This window comes from Salvelinus namaycush, chromosome 22, assembly GCF_016432855.1.
Source record: "Salvelinus namaycush isolate Seneca chromosome 22, SaNama_1.0, whole genome shotgun sequence".
Lineage (NCBI taxonomy): Eukaryota > Metazoa > Chordata > Actinopteri > Salmoniformes > Salmonidae > Salvelinus > Salvelinus namaycush.
Window position 1 is genome coordinate 6,154,574 of NC_052328.1, and position 17,845 is coordinate 6,172,418.

The window sequence follows — 17,845 nt, forward strand, 5'->3', positions numbered from 1 at the left end:
TAAGTAATAATCAAAACAATTTCAAAATTGTGAATAATCTCCTAAAACAAATCTTTGGTGAAGATCATAATACTCAACAAATGGTTCAGTAGCAATAGGTTCTGGGAACATTAACCCACGTTGGAAAGTCAAAGATATGGAGCCCTTTGGTGTAAGATCAAGTTGTTTTAAGTTCTGTTTTGTGCTTCTCCAATAATGGTTAATATTAGGACTTGTGGAGGGTAAGCGGATCCTAGAACTAAACATAAGGGTAACTTATACTGAACAAAAATATAAAACGCAACATGCAAAGTGTTGGTCCTATGTTTCTTGAGCCGAAAAAAATAATAATTTTTAAATCACAGAAATCTTCCATACACAAAAAGCGTATTTCTCTCAAATTTTGTGCACAAATTTGTTTACATCCCTGTTAGTGAGCATTTCTCCTTTGCCAAGACAATCCATCCACCTGACAGGTGTGGCATATAAAGAAGCTGATTAAACAGCAAGATGATCACACAGGTGAACCTTGTGCTGGGGACAATAAAAGGTAACTGAGGAATATTTATGTCCGTTATAAAGCCCTTTTGTGGGGGGGGGGGGGGGGGACTCATTCTAATTGGCTGGGCCTGGCTCCTCAGTGGGTGGCTGTGCCCCTGCCCAGTCATGTGAAATGAATAGATTAGGGCCTAATTTATCTATTTCAATTGACTGACTTCCTTCTACGAACTGTAACTCAGTAAAACCTTGTTGCATGTTGCATTTATATTTTTGTTCAGTATATAACACTTTTACAACGAGTGAGTTCTTGTCCTTATAGCTTTGATCTGGTTGGCTGGAATGTGCTGGGCGCGGAGTAGTGAGATATGAGTCTACCAGCTTCCCTCCAGCCAGTAAGCAGCGCTCCATGGACAGTGGAGAAGAAGGAAGGATGGGTGGCCTCTCCAGCAAACAACACCTGGAGAGGCTGAGAGAGAGAGAGAGAATATATAAGAGAGAGAATATATGAGAGAGAGAGAGAGAAAGTGGGTCAAAAGATGACAGAATACACCACATGAACTGTGTATGTGTGTATACCTGTTCCCCTTGTTGTGGTAGTGGTTCAGCCAGGTTGTGTATATCCTGCAGTGAGGTTCCAGTGGCGGTGTAGGTGTAGGAGCCACAGGTCCATGGGTCATGGAACCACTGAGACCTCAGGACACGCCGTGGAGTGATGGTTGGGTTCCCTACACACACACAGACACAAACACACAGAAACGTAACGTTATGACTATAACTACTGTTCCCTGAAGGAGGGAGACGAGGTACAATCCAACTATGTGGAGTAACACAGTCGCAACTTATATTGAAGAACTAAAGTCACTCCTGACAAGGCCAATGAAATCCACGCCTCGCTGGAAGCCCTGCCTTCCACAGGTGATAACTCTGAGGCTCGGATATATTCCTTCAATTCAGTACCACACCTCACTGAACCCAGAACCGGGTGGCGCAGGGCCAAACAGACGTTGTACCTCATTTTCCTCCAAGGAAAAGTAGTTATAGTCATAACGTTACATTCACTTTCACTTGGTACAACACAACTATGGGGAAATGTAATACTGCCCCAAGCCGGCCCAATGGATACCAAGTGAAATGGCCCATGGAAGACCACCCAGGCCCAGGCCAGTAGTCTGGGTATTGCACGCTGCCTAATGACCCTCTCCTGTCAGCACGCTATGGGCTACACTTGGAGCAGTGACATCCAAGCGACAAACCTCACAAAAGTGTGGTGATGCCCAACTTGCCACCGCACAAATATCCAACAGTCAATTCTTTAATTAAATAAAGCCCAAGACGCTGCCAGACCCCTGGGTAGAGTGGGCACGTACACCGCTAGGTAACCCTTGCTGCTACAGTGACAAGAAAAAGTATGTGAACCCTTTGGAATTACCAGGATTTCTGCATAAATTGGTCATCAAATTTGATCTGATGTGATCTTCATCTAAGTCACAACAATAGACAAACTTAGTGTGCTTAAAAACTAATAACACAAATTGTATTTTTCTTGTCTATATTGAAAACATAATTTAAACATTCACAGTGTAGGTTGGAAAAAGTATGTGAACCCCTTCGCTAATGACTTCTCCAAAAGCTAATTGAAGTTAGGAGTCAGCTAACCTGGAGTCCAATCAATGAGATGAGCTGAGCTGCCTCGCCCTATACATTTTTTTTTGGTGAGTTTGCTAGTCACAAGAAGCATTGCCTGATGTGAACCATGCCTCAAACAAAAGAGATCTCAGGAGACCTAAGATTAAGAACTGTTGACTTGCATAAAACTGGAAAGGGTTACAAAAGTATCTCTAAAAGCCTTGATGTTCATCAGTCCACTGTAAGACAAATTGTCTATAAATGGAGAAAGTTCAGCACTGTTGCTACTCTCCCTTGGAGTGGCCGTCCTGCAAAGACGACTGCAAGAGCACAGAGCTGAACGCTCAATGAGGTTAAGAAGAGTCCTAGAGTGTCAGCTAAAGACTTCCAGAAATCTCTGGAACATGCTAACATCTCTGTTGACGAGTCTACGATACATAAAACACTAAAGAATGGTGTTCATGGGAGGACACCATGGAAGAAGCCACTGCTGTAAAAAAAAGAAAGAAAAAGAAAACTTTGCTCCATGACTGAAGTTTGCACAATTTACGATCGATGTGAGGTGTCATAAAACCCCCACACCAATTCCTCCTCCCCTCTGCGGGTGAGAGGGCTCAGTAGAAACTGATCCATTGTAACCTGATCTTTGGATCCTATCAGGAGAGTCATGACAAAGTAAAGTTTTTGTCCCATCCTACAGTGCTTACGAAAGTATTCAGACCCCTTCACTTTTCCACATTTTGTTACGTTACAGCCTGATTCTAAAATTGATTAAATGACAAAATGTTCCTCAATCTACACACAATAGCACATAATGACAAAATGAAAACAGGTTTTTAGATTAAAAATATATATATTAAATAGTATTCATACTCTTTGCTATGAGACTTGAAATTGAGCTCAGGTGCATCCTGTTTCCTTGAGATGTTTCTACAACTTGATTGGAGTCCACCTGTGGTACATTCAATTGATTGGACATGACTTGGAAAGGCACATACCTGTCTATATAAGGTCCCACAGTTGACAGTGCATGTCAGAGCAAAAATACAAGCCATGAGGTCGAAGGAATTGTCCGTAGAGCTCCGGGAGAGAACCCTAACCCACCAAGAGTCTTCCTAGAGCTGGCAGCCAGGCCAAACTGAGCAATCGGGGGAGAAGGGCCTTGGTCAGGGGGGTGACCAAGAACCCGATGTTCACTCTGACAGAGCTCCAGAGTTCCTCTGTGGAGATGGCAGAAACTTCCAGAAGGACAACCATCTCTGCAGGACTCCGCCAATCAGGCCTTTATGGTAGAGTGGCCAAACGGAAGCCACTCCTCAGTAAAATGCACATGACAGCCTGCTTGGTTTGCCAAAAGCCACCTAAAGGACTCTCAGACCATGAGAAATAAGATTATCTGGCCTGAACACCAAGTGTCACGTCTGGACGAAACCTGGCACCATCTCTACAGTGAAGCATGGTGGTGGCAGCATCCTGCTGTGGGGATGTTTTTCAGTAGTCAGGATCGAGGGAAAGATGAACGAAGAAAAGTACAGAGAGATCCTTGATGAAAACCTGCTTCAGAGAGCAGACTGGGGCAAAGGTTCACCTTCAACAGGACAAGCACACAGCCAAGACAACGCGGGAGTGGCTTCATGACAAATATCTGAATGTCCTTGAGTTGCCCAGCCAGAGCCCAGACTTGAACCCGATCGAACACCTCTGAAGAGACCGTAAAATAACTGTGCAGCAACAGTCCCCATCCAACCTGACAGAGCTCGAGAGAATCTGCAGATTAGAATGGGAGAAACTCCCCAAATACAGGTATGCCATGCTTGTAGCATCACACCCAAGAAGACTTGAGGCTGTAATCGCTGCCAAAAGTGCTTCAACAAAGTACTGAGTAAAGGCTCTGAATACTTATGTAAATCAGATATGTTTTTAATTTTAAATACATTTGCAAACATTTCTAAAAACCTGTTTTTTCTTTGTCATTATGGGGTATTTTGTGTGTAGATTGATGAGAAAAAATAAATGATTTAATAAATTTTAGAATAAGTAACGTAACGAAATGCGGAAAAAGTGAAAGGGTCTTTCCGAATGCACTGTACATCCTGACGACTAGATGGTTCTGTTCCTGCTTTTAGGTGATTTACATTTTTTAAGAATCACCCCCACCCTCAATGTTAAAGGAATAGTTCACCCAAATTACATATTAGTTTCCTTACCCTGTAAGCAGTCTATGGACAAGGTATGACAGAAACCCACGCTTTGGTTTTGTTTACCTGGCCAATGTTTCAAATGCAAACTTTTTTTAGCGTTTGTGGCACAAATCCAATGCAAGTCAATGGAACCTATATTAGCATTTTCACACTTCATATCCAAGGATGAAGAAACAATACTCCAAGCCGCAGCTCCATACTACTTGTCAGACACTGAGCACTGATACTATATACTCGTTGTTGGGGTGTGATTGGCGTGGCGTGTCCATGGGTGGCTTTTCACAATTTCTTTGGATTCTTCATGTCCAAATAAGTTTGATCCAAATCGGATGTTAGGTACTACACTAAAATATATGAATCCTATAAATAAAAAAATTGCCAATTTGGGTGCAATCAATTAGCTTAATTTCTGAGATCAAATTCTATTTCAACGTAATAATGTTGCAGGAATGCTAATTTTACCCGTTTTTAACATAATAAACGATTTCTGAACAATCTGAGATGGTGGGTGTCATAACCCCTTTTTATTGTGCTTTTTGGATGTGGATTGACCCAGGGGCGATTCATAATAAAATAGAATTCCCAGGAATTAAAAGTGTTGAGCTCGAGAAAGACCGCTCCTTTCGGGATCCAACCCTGCTTGTTCCCTCGACTCCGTTACCAACACCCAATCGCCTACAGAGCCCATAACCTGTACCACTAGACACCTCATAGGGACTAGTGAGCTACAGGCAGGAATCATCAGTGAATCCCAGTAATGAGACACCCAGGGGGGAGGGGAGGGGTGCATTGGTCGCTCAGACCTGTGTTAAGGCCCCTCGCACCGGGGGTTAGCCTAGCCAAGTTTAAAGGGGCTGCTTCCTCATCGGAGGTGCACGCAAGACCCGCTTCCTCGACATCCTCCAAATCCAGGAATTGGAAATAGGAATGGGGTTGCCATAACGCTGGGGGAAAGCTTCATTCACAGGAAGTCAAGCCTGCTAGCTGACGTTAGCCAGGAGTCTTTTCAGTCTAAGCTAGGCTAAATAGCCTCTTTGACCAAAGCACGGTCCGTTTAGAATAACCAAGCGACTTAACGCTATACTAAACAAGAGAGCTACCCAAGCAACTCCACCGTGGGGAAGCAGGAATACCTAGTAGTAGCTAGTTCGCCTCTGCGAACAAAAAGGGAACAAAAGATTAACACACTACTGACTGAAGTGTAGAATACAGACATGAAAGTACAATGGGTTAACCTGCGTATGAGGCATGTGATGGAGGGGTTAGATGTTAGAAGGTTTACCTGTGAACCTGCGTATCAGGTGTGTTATGGAGTGTGTGACGTCCTGTTCTGGCAGAGTCTCCATGAACTCAGACTCATGACCAGCGATCCAGCCACACAACACATGGCCATACCTGGAGAGACAGGGGTAGAGGGGGAAAGAGGGTGAGAGGCAAGAGGCGTGGGGAGTTCAAGACATTGAGTTTGAGATTTTTGGTTTGTGTGTATGTCTCAGTTACCTCTCAGTGGGTTTGAGGACAGTGAAACCAAACAGTTTCTTGATCCAGAGTCTCTCCACATCTGATACCTGGTCCACCAAGTCTGACTAGAGGGCAACAGTAAAACTACTGTTACTGTCTGTGTGTTTGCAATGATAGATATATAATTGTGTTCCTCAAGGATCCGTTTTGGGCCCAATACTCTTTTCCCCACATGCTATGTGTTTCATACCTCGTCTTCCCAGACCAGGTATATGACCTCACAGTCGTTGTCCCACCAGGGTTGGTCAAACTCCACAAAGATCTTGTTGTTGGTTCCAAAGCCCATCCTCTGAACAGAGTGCAGCTTGTGGAGGGGTAGAGGAGGGGAGAGTAGGGTACCATGATGCTTCTTCAGATAACCTGATAAAATAATAGTAGATATTATTAGGTACACTGAACAAAAATGTAAACACTTCATGTAAAACGTATTGGTCCCATGTTTCATGAGCTGAAATAAAATATCCCAGAAATGTTCCAATCGCACATTATGCAAATTTCTCTCAAATTTTGTGCACAAATTTGTTTACATCCCTGTTAGTGAGCATTTCTCCTTTGCCAAGATAATCAAGAAGCTGATTAAACAGAATGATTATTACACAGGTGCACCTTGTGCTGCGGACAATAAAAAGGCCACTAAAATGTGAAGTTGTCAAACACAATGCCACAGATGTCTCAAGTTCTGAGGGAGCGTGTAATTGGCATGCTGACTATAGGAATGTGCACCAGAGCTGTTCCCAGAGAATTTAAATGTTCATTTTTCTACCATAAGCAGCCTCCAACGTAATTTTAGAGAACTTGCCAGTATGTCCAACCGGCCTCACAACCACAGACCACGTGTAACCATGCTAGCCCAGGACCTCCACATCCGGCTTCTTCACCTACGGGATCGTCTGAGACCAGCCACCCAGACAGCTGATGAAACTGGGGGTTTGCGGAACCAAAGAATTTCCATACAAAATGTCAGAAACCGTCTCAGGGAAGCTCATCTGCGTGCTCGTCGTCCTCACCATGGTCTTGACCTCACTGCAGTTCAGCGTCGTATCTGACTTCAGTGGGCAACTGCTCCCCTTCGATGGACACTGGCACGCTGGAGAGGTGTGCTCTTCACGGATTAATCCTGGTTTCAACTGTACCGGCTTGCTGATGTCAACGTTGTGAACAGAGTGCCCAATGGTGGCGGTGAGATTATGGTATGGGCAGGCATAAGCTATGGACAACAAACACAATTGCATTTTATCGATGGCAATTTGAACACACAGAGATACCATGACGAGATCCCGAGGCCCATTGTCGTGCCATTCATCCGCCTCCATCACCTCATGTTTTAGCATGTTCATGCACGGCCCCATGTCGCAAGGATCTGTACACAATTCCTGGAAACTGAAAATGTCCCAGTTCTTCCATGGCCTGCATATTCACCAGACATGCCACCCATTGAGCATGTTCGGGATGTTCTGGATCGACGTGTACGACAGCGTGATCCCGCCAATATCCAGCAACTTCGCACAGTCATTGAAGAGGAGTGGGACAACATCCCACAATCAACAGCCTGATCAACTCTATGTGAAGGAGATGTGACGTACTGCATGAGGCAAATGGTGGTCACACCAGATACTGACTGGTTTTCTGATCCACGCCCCTACTTTTTTTTTAAAGGTATCTGTGACCAACAGATGCATATCTGCACTGATTTCCTTATATGAACTGTAACTCAGTAAAATCTTTGAAATTGCTGCATTTATATTTTTATTCAGTGTAGTTATTGTTCTAAAAAATAGTAAATGAGAAGAGTGACATGACATGGTGCCTCTTTAGGTAGCCTGGCAGCACAGAAAACTCAGACTTCAAGTTGTTTGAGAAGGTAAGGTCACAATGTTTGTTACTGGTTATAAAATGTTAATGTTTAGAAACTTAGAAGAGATGTCATAAAATGTAATATAAGAGAACATTTTAACAGTAGTCACTTGACATCTGTGTGTGTGTGTGTGTGTGTGTGTGTGTGTGTGTGTGTGTGACCTACCAAGAGGGACAGTGAGGATGACGTGGTCCGCTGGGATTCTCTCTCCATCTTCACACTCCACCACTACAGGGTACTCTCTCCCTCCTTTCCTCACCACCCTCTGCCAGTGGACACAGCTGACTGGTCGATGGTAGGAGACTACCCCAGTAGGAAGCTCGTTCATCAAGTTGGTGATTAACCCTTCATAACCTCTGAAAGAGACAGAACAACAGTCTAGTCAAGCCACGCGCACAGCGGTAAACGGAGAGAAGTGCAATCGATGTCTATACACACACGTGCATACACAGACACACACACGCAGACAGCAGAAGGATTTTTTGACAGCCTAATTTCGATATTTTTATGCTTGGAATTTACGACATTTGGTAGGCTATTTGTTACTCAACTTGTTTAGAATTAGATACATGCAGCTTCTCGTCGGTCATTACTTGTTGCCCTATAATACTTAATGAAGCCTTGCTCACCAGAATAAAGTCATAAATAGAAGAAATGTATCAATAATCTAGCTGACATCTGTAAAGTTATTTTTTAACGTTTAGAGACCCGGGGAGAAACTGCAATAACCCGCAAAGATTTTCTGTAAAACTTCCAATTGACATCAGTTTGACCGGTTTTATGAAAAGCTGTGAAAGCGATCCAACAAGATTTGGATAATATTTCAGTTGGTCTTGGATGCATATTTTGATGTGGTTAAAATAGCCTACTGTCAGCTTTATTTCTCTGAAAAAGATTTGCACCGTGCTTAACGGTCCATTCGCATTCTCTCAAAATGCTGAAATAAATGCATCATATTTCCCCACTCCTGTTCCAGAGACAAAATTAACATTTGGTGTATCATTTTACAGCAAGAAACGCTTCTTGCAGTAAAATAATACACCAAAAGTTAATTTTGTAGCCTACTAATATTATATTAGGCTACATGTGAGAGGTTATAGGAGTACAGTCCGTGTCCAGATTTCAGTTACTATTCCATTTAACCCCCAGCCGCACCCCTACTTTCCCCCATCCCTGCGGGCACACACACAAACTGACCGGGGGAAGGTGCAGTCCAATCCAGGCAAGGTTTTGTACAGTCCAAAGGCTCCCAGGCCCAGCGTGTCCAGAGTGTGTGTTCCATTCACACAACACTCCGCCTTCAGCAGAGTACTGATCAAAGACAGACGGACAGACTGACAGGACAGACTGTCACCTTGCCACCGCTCTGCTGCACGCTGACGCACCTACACACACACACATTTAACAGGCAGACAGATATAGGTATACGGTGTGTGTATGTGTGTGGGCGCATGTTGCGTGACGTACCTCTGTCCTTATGAACTCCCCAACACTGCTGTACGGTTCTCCTCCCTGTTCGCTGAACTCTCCTCCCTCCTCCAACACCTCAGCAAACAGCTCTACAGCAGGACCCGTCAGCTCTGGAGTCAGCTTATGACCTGGTAGAAACATAACTCAATGTTAACGAACTGCTGACTAGCTAAGTAAGACTTTGTATGACCCAATGGTTTTTCTATGGGGTTCATTACATTGACAGACAAAAAAAAAAGAACGGAGAGCGCATCCACAGTTTGGTCTGTCGCTTGTACATATGCAACTCATGTTAGCTCAACTCATTTGAACTTTTGACGGACAAAAACTGACTGGGTGACGTAATATTACATTTTCATCCATTAAAATCAGTCTCTGCCTGGCCCAACTTTTTACCGGAGCTGGAGAACCAGTTTGGTACCCATGGTGGGTGACCTCCTATAGCCAGGTCCTGGTTCTCCGGAGTCAGGCTCTCTGGGTCCAGCAGGCTGTACTGTCTGGACAGACAGAACACTGGGTTAGCCTCCGACGGACCATGGATCCAGTTAGCACCAATCTCTATGATGTTATTACCTAGAGGAGAGAGTGGGAAGGGAGAGAGAGAGTAATACATTCAAATAAGTTTAGCAACATACAGCGTATGAGTAGGTTACACAATTACACACAGCAATACAAATAAGTGTTATGGTTTTATGATACAGACTGCAGTTAAAAGAAGCATCATGGTTTGATATATTACGGCATATTGATAAAGATACAGCCTACTGTATCACATGCTTTTTTGACAATGTTTATTGACACCGGTCATATTCAATGGGTGTTGCACGTTTCTAAATTCAGCAGTTATTCTGCACTCTGGCGCAATCAGACGAGAGTGCCCTGAAATCGGAGTAGATGGCCAGACTGCAGGAACGTCCACCAGAGCTGTTGCCAGAGAATTGAATGTTAATTTCTCTACCATAAGCCGCCTCCAACGTTGTTTTAGAGAATTTGGCAGTACGTCCAACTGGCCTCACAACCGCAGACCACGTGAAGCCCACGCCAGCCCAGGACCTCCACATTTGGCTTCTGCAGGATTATTTAGGGGGGGGGGGGGGGGGTTATTTCTGTCTGTAATAAAGCCCTTTTGTGGGGAAAAACTCATTCTGATTGGCTGGGCCTTGCTCCCAAGTGGGTGGGCCTAAGCCCTCCCAGGCCCAAACATGACTGCGATCTTGCACAGTCATGTGGAATCCATAGATTATGGCTTAATGAATTTATTTCAATTTATTTCCTTATATGAACTGCAACTCAGTAAAATCTTTGAAATTGTTGCATGCTACATTTTTGTTCAGCATATATTGGATCTTTGCCCAGCTACTGTGAAAAGTTTGGATGTGTGTAAAACCATAAATAGTCTGTGTTGTTTTAACATTATATGCCCACGGGGAGAAAGGATGGTGCCTGTAAGTGTGACATAGCCTATTTAGAATTTGAATTGTATTATTCATTCTCTTTTTAGGCCTTACCAATAATTAATTAATGTAATCTTGCTTATTGACAATGTTTGGCATGTCCATGCACAGCCATAATGCAATTTACAATAGGCCTAGATCCTATATCAGTGTGAATGCTATTGCAGCCATGCAATTACTTAGAACAATGTGGACTGCAAACGGGTTCAAGTTAACATATTTAGCAAAGATAGGTCTACGTTGTTATCTTGTTTCTGTAAGCCAGTAACCGATGTGAGCAAGACCTTTAAACAGGTCAACATTCACAAGGCCGCAGGGCCAGACGGATTACCAGGATGTGTACTGCGAGCATGCGCTGACCAACTGGCAAGTGTCTTCACTGACATTTTCAACTTGTCCCTGGCCGAGTCCGTAATACCTACATGTTTCAAGCAGACCACCATAGTCCCTGTGCCCAAGAACACCAAGGTAACCTGCCTAAATGACTAGCGACCCGTAGCACTCACATCTGTAGCCATGAAGTGCTTTGACAGGCTGGTCATGGCTCAAAACACCATTATCCCAGAAACCCCAGTTATTTATCATTCTCCATACCTTAAATTCCAATACATCGAACACTATGCATTAGAGGTCGACCGATTAATCGGAATGGCCGATTAATTAGGGCCGATTTCAAGTTTCCATAACATTTTTTTTTTTTACACATTTATTTAACTAGGCAAGTCAGTTAAGAACACATTCTTATTTTCAATGACGGCCTAGGAACGGTGGGTTAACTGCCTTGTTCATAGGCAGAATGACAGATTTTTACCTTGTCAGCTCAGGGATTCAATCTTGCAACCTTACGGGTAACTAGTCCAACGCTCTAACCACCTGCCTCACGAGGACCCCGCCTGTTACGCGAATGCAGTAAGAAGCCAAGGTAAGTTGCTAGCTAGCATTAAACTTATCTTATAAAAAACAATCAATCAATCATAATCACTAGTTATAACTACACATGGTTGATGATATTACTAGTTTATCTAGCGTGTCCTGCGTTGCATATAATCGATACAGTGAGCATTCGCGAAAAAGGACTGTTGTTGCTCCAACGTGTACCTAACCATAAACATCAATGCCTGTCTTAAAATCAATACACAGAAGTATATATTTTTAAACCTGCATATTTAGCTAAAAGAAATCCAGGTTAGCAGGCAATATTAACCAGGTGAACTTGTGTCACTTCTCTTGTGTTCATTGCACGCAGAGTCAGGGTATATGCAACAGTTTGGGCTGCCTGGCTCATTGCGAACTAATTTGCCAGAATTTTACATTATTATGACATAACATTGAAGGTTGTGCAATGTAACAGGAATATTTCGACTTATGGATGCCACCCGTTAGATAAAATACGTAACGGTTCCGTATTTCACTGAAAGAATAAACGTTTTGTTTTCGAGATGATAGTTTCCGGATTCGACCATATTAATGACATAAGGCTCGTATTTCTGTGTTATTATGTTATAATTAAGTCTATGATTTGATAGAGCAGTCTGACTGAGCGATGGTAGGCAACAGCAGGCTCGTAAGCATTCATTCAAACAGCACTTTCGTGCATTTTGCCAGCAGCTCTTCGCAATGCTTCAAGCATTGCGCTGTTTATGACTTCAAGCCTATCAACTCCCGAGATTAGGCTGGTGTAACCGATGTGAAATGGCTAGCTAGTTAGCGGGGTGCGCGCTAATAGCGTTTCAAACGTCACTCGCTCTGAGACTTGGAGTAGTTGTTCCCCTTGCTCTGCATGGGTAACGCTGCTTCGAGGGTGGCTGTTGTCGATGTGTTCCTGGTTCGAGCCCAGGTAGCGGCGAGGAGAGGGATGGAAGCTATACTGTTACACTGGCAATAGTAAAGTGCCTATAAGAACATCCAATAGTCAAAGGTATATGAAATACAAATGGTATAGAGAGAAATAGTCCTATAATTCCTATAATAACTACAACCTAAAACTTCTTACCTGGGAATATTGAAGACTCATGTTAAAAGGAACCACCAGCTTTCATTTGTTCTCATGTTCTGAGCAAGGAACTTAAACGTTAGCTTTCTTACATGGCACATATTGCACTTTTACTTTCTTCTCCAACACTTTGTTTTTGCATTATTTAAACCAAATTGAACATGTTTCATTATTTATTTGAGGCTAAATTGATTTTATTGATGTATTATATTAAGTTAAAATAAGTGTTCATTCAGTATTGTTGTAATTGTCATTATTACAAATAAATACAATTTTAAAATATCGGACGATTAATCGGTATCGGCTTTTTTGGGTCCTCCAATAATCGGTATTGAAAAATCATAATCGGTCGACCTCTACTATGCATGCCCACCATGGATTTGGTCAGCTGCTATTTGAGAACTAATGGTTTAGAAATCAAAGTGGTTATCTTATTGCACAGATTGTATTGCAAGGTATGCTACAGTGCCTTCAGAAAGTATTCACACCCCTTGATTTATTCCACATTTTGTTGTGTTACAGCCTGAACTCAATGGATTAAATATATTTTTCTCAACCATCTACACATTATACCCCAAAAGTGAAAACATGTTTTGAGAAAAATGAAATACAGAAATCTTATCTATAGAAGAACGCACACCCCTGAGTCAATACACGTTAGAATAACCTTTGGCAGCGATTAAGACTAAGCTTAATCGCTGGGTAAGACTAAGACTCTTAGCGCTTTGCACACCTGGATCGTACAATATTTTTATAAAATTCTTCAAGCTCTGTCAAGTTGGTTGTTGATCATTTCTAGACAGCCATTTTCAAGTCTTGCCATAGATTTCCAAGCAGATTTAAGTAAAACTGTAACTAAGCCACTCAGGAACATTGTTGGTGAGCAACTGCAGTGCATATTCAGCCTTGGGTTTTAGGTTATTTGTCCTACTGAAAGGTGAATTTGTCTCCCAGTGTCTGTTGGAAAGCAGACTGAACCAGGTTTTCACCTCTAAGATTTAGCTCTATTCCGTTTCTTTTTATCGTAAAAAACACACTAGTCCTTGCCAATGACAAGCATACCCATAACATGATGCAGCCACCACCATGCTTGAAAATATGAAGAGTAGTACACAGTGATGTGTTGGATTTGTCCCAAACATTAGGCTTTGTATTCAAGACAAAGTTAATTTCTTCACCACATTTTTAGCAGTTTTACTTTAGTGCCTTGTTGCAAACAGAATGTATATTTTGGAATATTTTTAGTCTGTACAAGCTTCCTTCTTCTCACTCTGTCAATTAGGTTAGTATTGTGGAGTAACTACAATGTAGTTGATCCATCCTCAGTTTTTTCCCTATCACAGCCATTAAAATCTGTTACTGTTTTCAAGTCACCATTGGCTTCATGAAGAAATCTCTGAGGGGTTTCCTTCCTCTCCAGCAACTGAGTTCTGAAGGACGCCTGTATCTTTGTAGTGACTGGGTGCATTGATACACCCTCCAAAGTTTAATGAATAACTTCACCTTGCTGAAAGGGATATGCAATGTCTGCTTTTTAGTTTTTACCAGTAGGTGCTCTTCTTTGCGAAGCATTGGAAAACCTCCATGGTCTTTGTGGTGAAATCTTTATTTGAAATTCACAGCTTGACCTTAAAGATAATTGTATGTGTGGGGTAGAGATGAGGCAGTCATGTTAAACACTATTATTGCACACTATTAGCCCATACAACTTATGTGACTTGTTAAGCAGAAGGGGTTGAATACTTGACAAGACATTTCAGCTTTTAATTTTTTTATAACATTTGTAAAAATGTCTAAAAACAATTTCACTTTGACATTATGGGTTATTGTGTGTAATCCAGTGACACAAAATCTAAATGTAATCAATTTCAAATTCAGGCTGTAACAGAATTTGGAAAAAGTCAAAGGTGTGAATACTTCCATAACCCTGAATGCTGGTTGGCTGACAGCCATGATATATCAGACCTATACCACAGGTATGACAAAACATGTATTTTTTCTGCTCGAATTACGTTGGTAACAAGTTAATTATAGCAATAAGGCTCCTCAGGGTATTGTGGTATATGGCAACGCATTGCGTCGTGCATAAGAACAGCCCCTAGCAGTGGTATACTGACCATATACCACACCCCCTTGGGCCTTATTGCTTAAATATGTTTTGGCAAATATGCATATTGCAGCGGTCTCTAACACGGAACCAAAAACGTCTGCGCGCGTGCGCCATCGTGCATACATTTATTTTGCCCCCCCACACCAAACATGATCACGACACGCAGGTTAAAATATCAAAACAAACTCTGAACCAATTACATTAATTTGGGGACAGGTCGAAAAGCATTAAACATTTATGGCAATTTAGCTAGCTAGCTTGCACTTGCTAGCTAATTTGTCCTATTTCGCTAGCTTGCTGTTGCTAGCTAATTTGTCCTGGGATATAAACATTGAGTTGTTATTTTACCTGAAATGCACAAGTTCCTCTACTCCGACAATTAATCCACACATAAAACAGCCAACCGAATCATTTCTAGTCATCTCTCCTCCTTCCAGGCTTTTTCATCTTTGAACTTATATGGTGATTGGCATCTAAACTTTCATAGTATTACTACACTGACCGGCAACACAGTTTGTCTTTCAATCACCCACGTGGGTATAACCAATGAGGAGATGGGAGAGGCAGGACTTGCAGTGCGATTTGCGTCAGAAATAGAAAGGAGTTCTACGCTCCTTGAAGAATGAGCAGTGTGGGTGCAGTAATTGAATAACATAGATTTCTAAATTTATTTTGCAACGCTCGTGCACGCGACGGGAGCGGTCAGCCTATTAGCGCTTGGCAACGCAGATGCTCGTTGGCCCACGCAAGCAGTGTGGGTGCAATGATTGAATAATATAGATTTCTACATTTATTTTGCGAAGCTAGCGGTGTAGTCAGCCTGTTAACCTCCATTCCAGCATACATGATTACACACACATTTCCATCTACATGCTTTTATTTGCGATTCTATGCAAAGTATATTATTGAATGTTTCGTTAAGCTTGCAGCTAGTTCCTTGAAATGAGACAATCATGCCAAACATTTTAATTCACTGACAGAGATATGGATAATTAAACACAAATTGACGTTTAAAGTAGCTGGCTAGGCTAGTCAAACTGTAATATTGCCTAGTTTTCAATAAATTGGCTAAATGGTCAACGATGTTACCTCTTCAGAAATTCAAAATAAATCGTATTGCATGCTCCATATTTCAAGTGCAGGCTGTGTTTACGACTCGTAAGTAGACAGAAGCAGGCCTTTGGCTGTCTTCATCACGAGGTGTACGAGAGTTCAAGTTTAGCCGTTCGCCAAATTTGCCCGAGTAGACCGTGTTGAAGTATAACACGCCAACACATGTTATAGTCATCATAAGAATGTGTTACTGTCATATGCAACAACAAAAAAAACAGCTCCTTCCTAGACTGGGATCGATCAACTTCACGTTTTTCGCCTATCACCTTGATGGCTGCAGGAGGGTGGGTATAATTTGTGGAACGTTCCAACAGGAATATGTTCCAAAAACGTCGTAAAGTACAAGGTTGCTAACAAACAACGCATACAAAGTAGCATGATCAATTCACCTAGCTAACTAGCTGCTGAATAGGCATCAACCCACCACGTAGCTTATTCTTAATGTTTGTCTATAGGCTCCAGAGTGAAGACAGACATTTTTCGGAATAAACGTGGTGAGTGACAAACTTAATGAAATAGCCCACTCCCTAACTTTGTTTGCGTTGTTGTTGGTAACCTTGTTATTTACGAAGCTTCTGGAACAGATTCCTGTTGGAATGTTCCACAAATTATACCCACCCGCTGCAGGATGCAGTTGGTGAAGTGAAGACATAACTTCATGACCTTTGATCACATGATTTTTGTAAAGTTCCTGCAGTCGAGATGTAATCGTAAATCTGACTTTTTCCCCATAATGCAACACTTTGAAAAGCGGTGAGAATCGACTTGGCAAAATTAAGTGATCCGATCGAACGCACCACTTTCCTCTCCTCATGTTCCCTCTATACTTACCCATTTTGCCTGTCTTTATCCTTCCTCCACTCCGCCCCGTCGCTTCCAGGATCCTCACATTGCGGAAACCATGTTTGGTTAACTTCAAAGCTGCTCCAATACCAGATATTCCACAGCCAACTATTACTATCTGCGAGTCCAAACCGTGTCGCAACGCCATAACCGTATCCTGATGTCTATCAACCTGTCTTCGTCTCTCCCTCTTTACTCATTCTTCTTCGATGGGGTTTAAACTGGGGTTGGCATTCAATGTTAATGGTTCATTACCGCCACCAGCTGGACGGGGTATTGAATAAGAACAACAAAAAACATTCCGGGAAAGGGGGAAAACGACATCAAACTAAATAAAACACGTAAAATAACAAGTAAAATAAAAACATCATACTTCTTCAATCACAGTCCACTCCAAAATGCATCCCTACACAGGCTCAGGGGCCTGTGTTGGGGCCACATGCACCGACATGATTTCTTACACTGCATCGGCTGTGAAATCACGAAGACCCCAAAAAACTTCAGCAGCATTCACAATGATTCCAATTTCCTTAGACTTCTTCTCCACTTGTGCTGTGCAGTTTATAACTATTGCAATAAATAATACAAAGTCCACCTTTTTAACATGTAGCATTTCACTATCCCTCGGTTGATGAGAAACCTTCACTGGTCGTGGTGGCTCTACTTACCACTGCTTCTTCCCCACCACACGTTCCTTTACATGTTCTCACTGCCTCCAGACAAGAGACACGTTGGACACTCCTTACCCTTGCCACCTCATTCTCCTTCACCCTTCATAGGGCACTCCAAGAATTCAGGCGCATGTTCACCACCACAAATGCAGCATTTCTTCCATTCTGCACACACTTGACACATGACCAAATATTTTACATTTATGACACTGAAGGGACTTGTGCACAAAAGCTCTTACTGGGCATCTCATGAATCCTACGTTTATATGGGAAGGGAGCAGTGGAGCCCCACATCTTTTTGGGGGGAGGGGGGCTTGCCTGTTTCGCATGTTATTTTAACATTAATACGTGTCACATATCACTTTGCAACAATGTAAAAAATATATACATAATTGAGTTACTAAAGCTGCATACAAACTTTGTCTCTTTTTTGTTTTCTTGAGTAAGGCAGTTCCAAAATGCAGGTGTTTCAGGCAAGCTCAGTGCTTTCTGTGGTGGTGGTGGGGCA

The 17,845-nt window shown here is 42.4% G+C and overlaps 1 protein-coding gene across 1 annotated transcript; it reads right to left on the reverse strand.

Moving 5' to 3' along the window:
* Nucleotides 1-663: 663 nt before the first annotated feature.
* Nucleotides 664-16,868, reverse strand: si:dkey-275b16.2 (peroxisomal N(1)-acetyl-spermine/spermidine oxidase). Its single transcript, XM_038960270.1, has 10 exons — nt 16,655-16,868; nt 9,550-9,726; nt 9,151-9,281; nt 8,881-9,068; nt 7,849-8,039; nt 6,019-6,188; nt 5,808-5,893; nt 5,590-5,702; nt 1,057-1,205; nt 664-946 (listed from the first exon to the last, which is right to left on the reverse strand). The coding sequence occupies exons 1-10, from the start codon at nt 16,812-16,814 to the stop codon at nt 794-796; spliced, it is 1,518 nt and encodes a 505-aa protein (XP_038816198.1). The 5' UTR covers nt 16,815-16,868; the 3' UTR covers nt 664-793.
* Between the last annotated feature and the right edge of the window lie 977 nt (nt 16,869-17,845).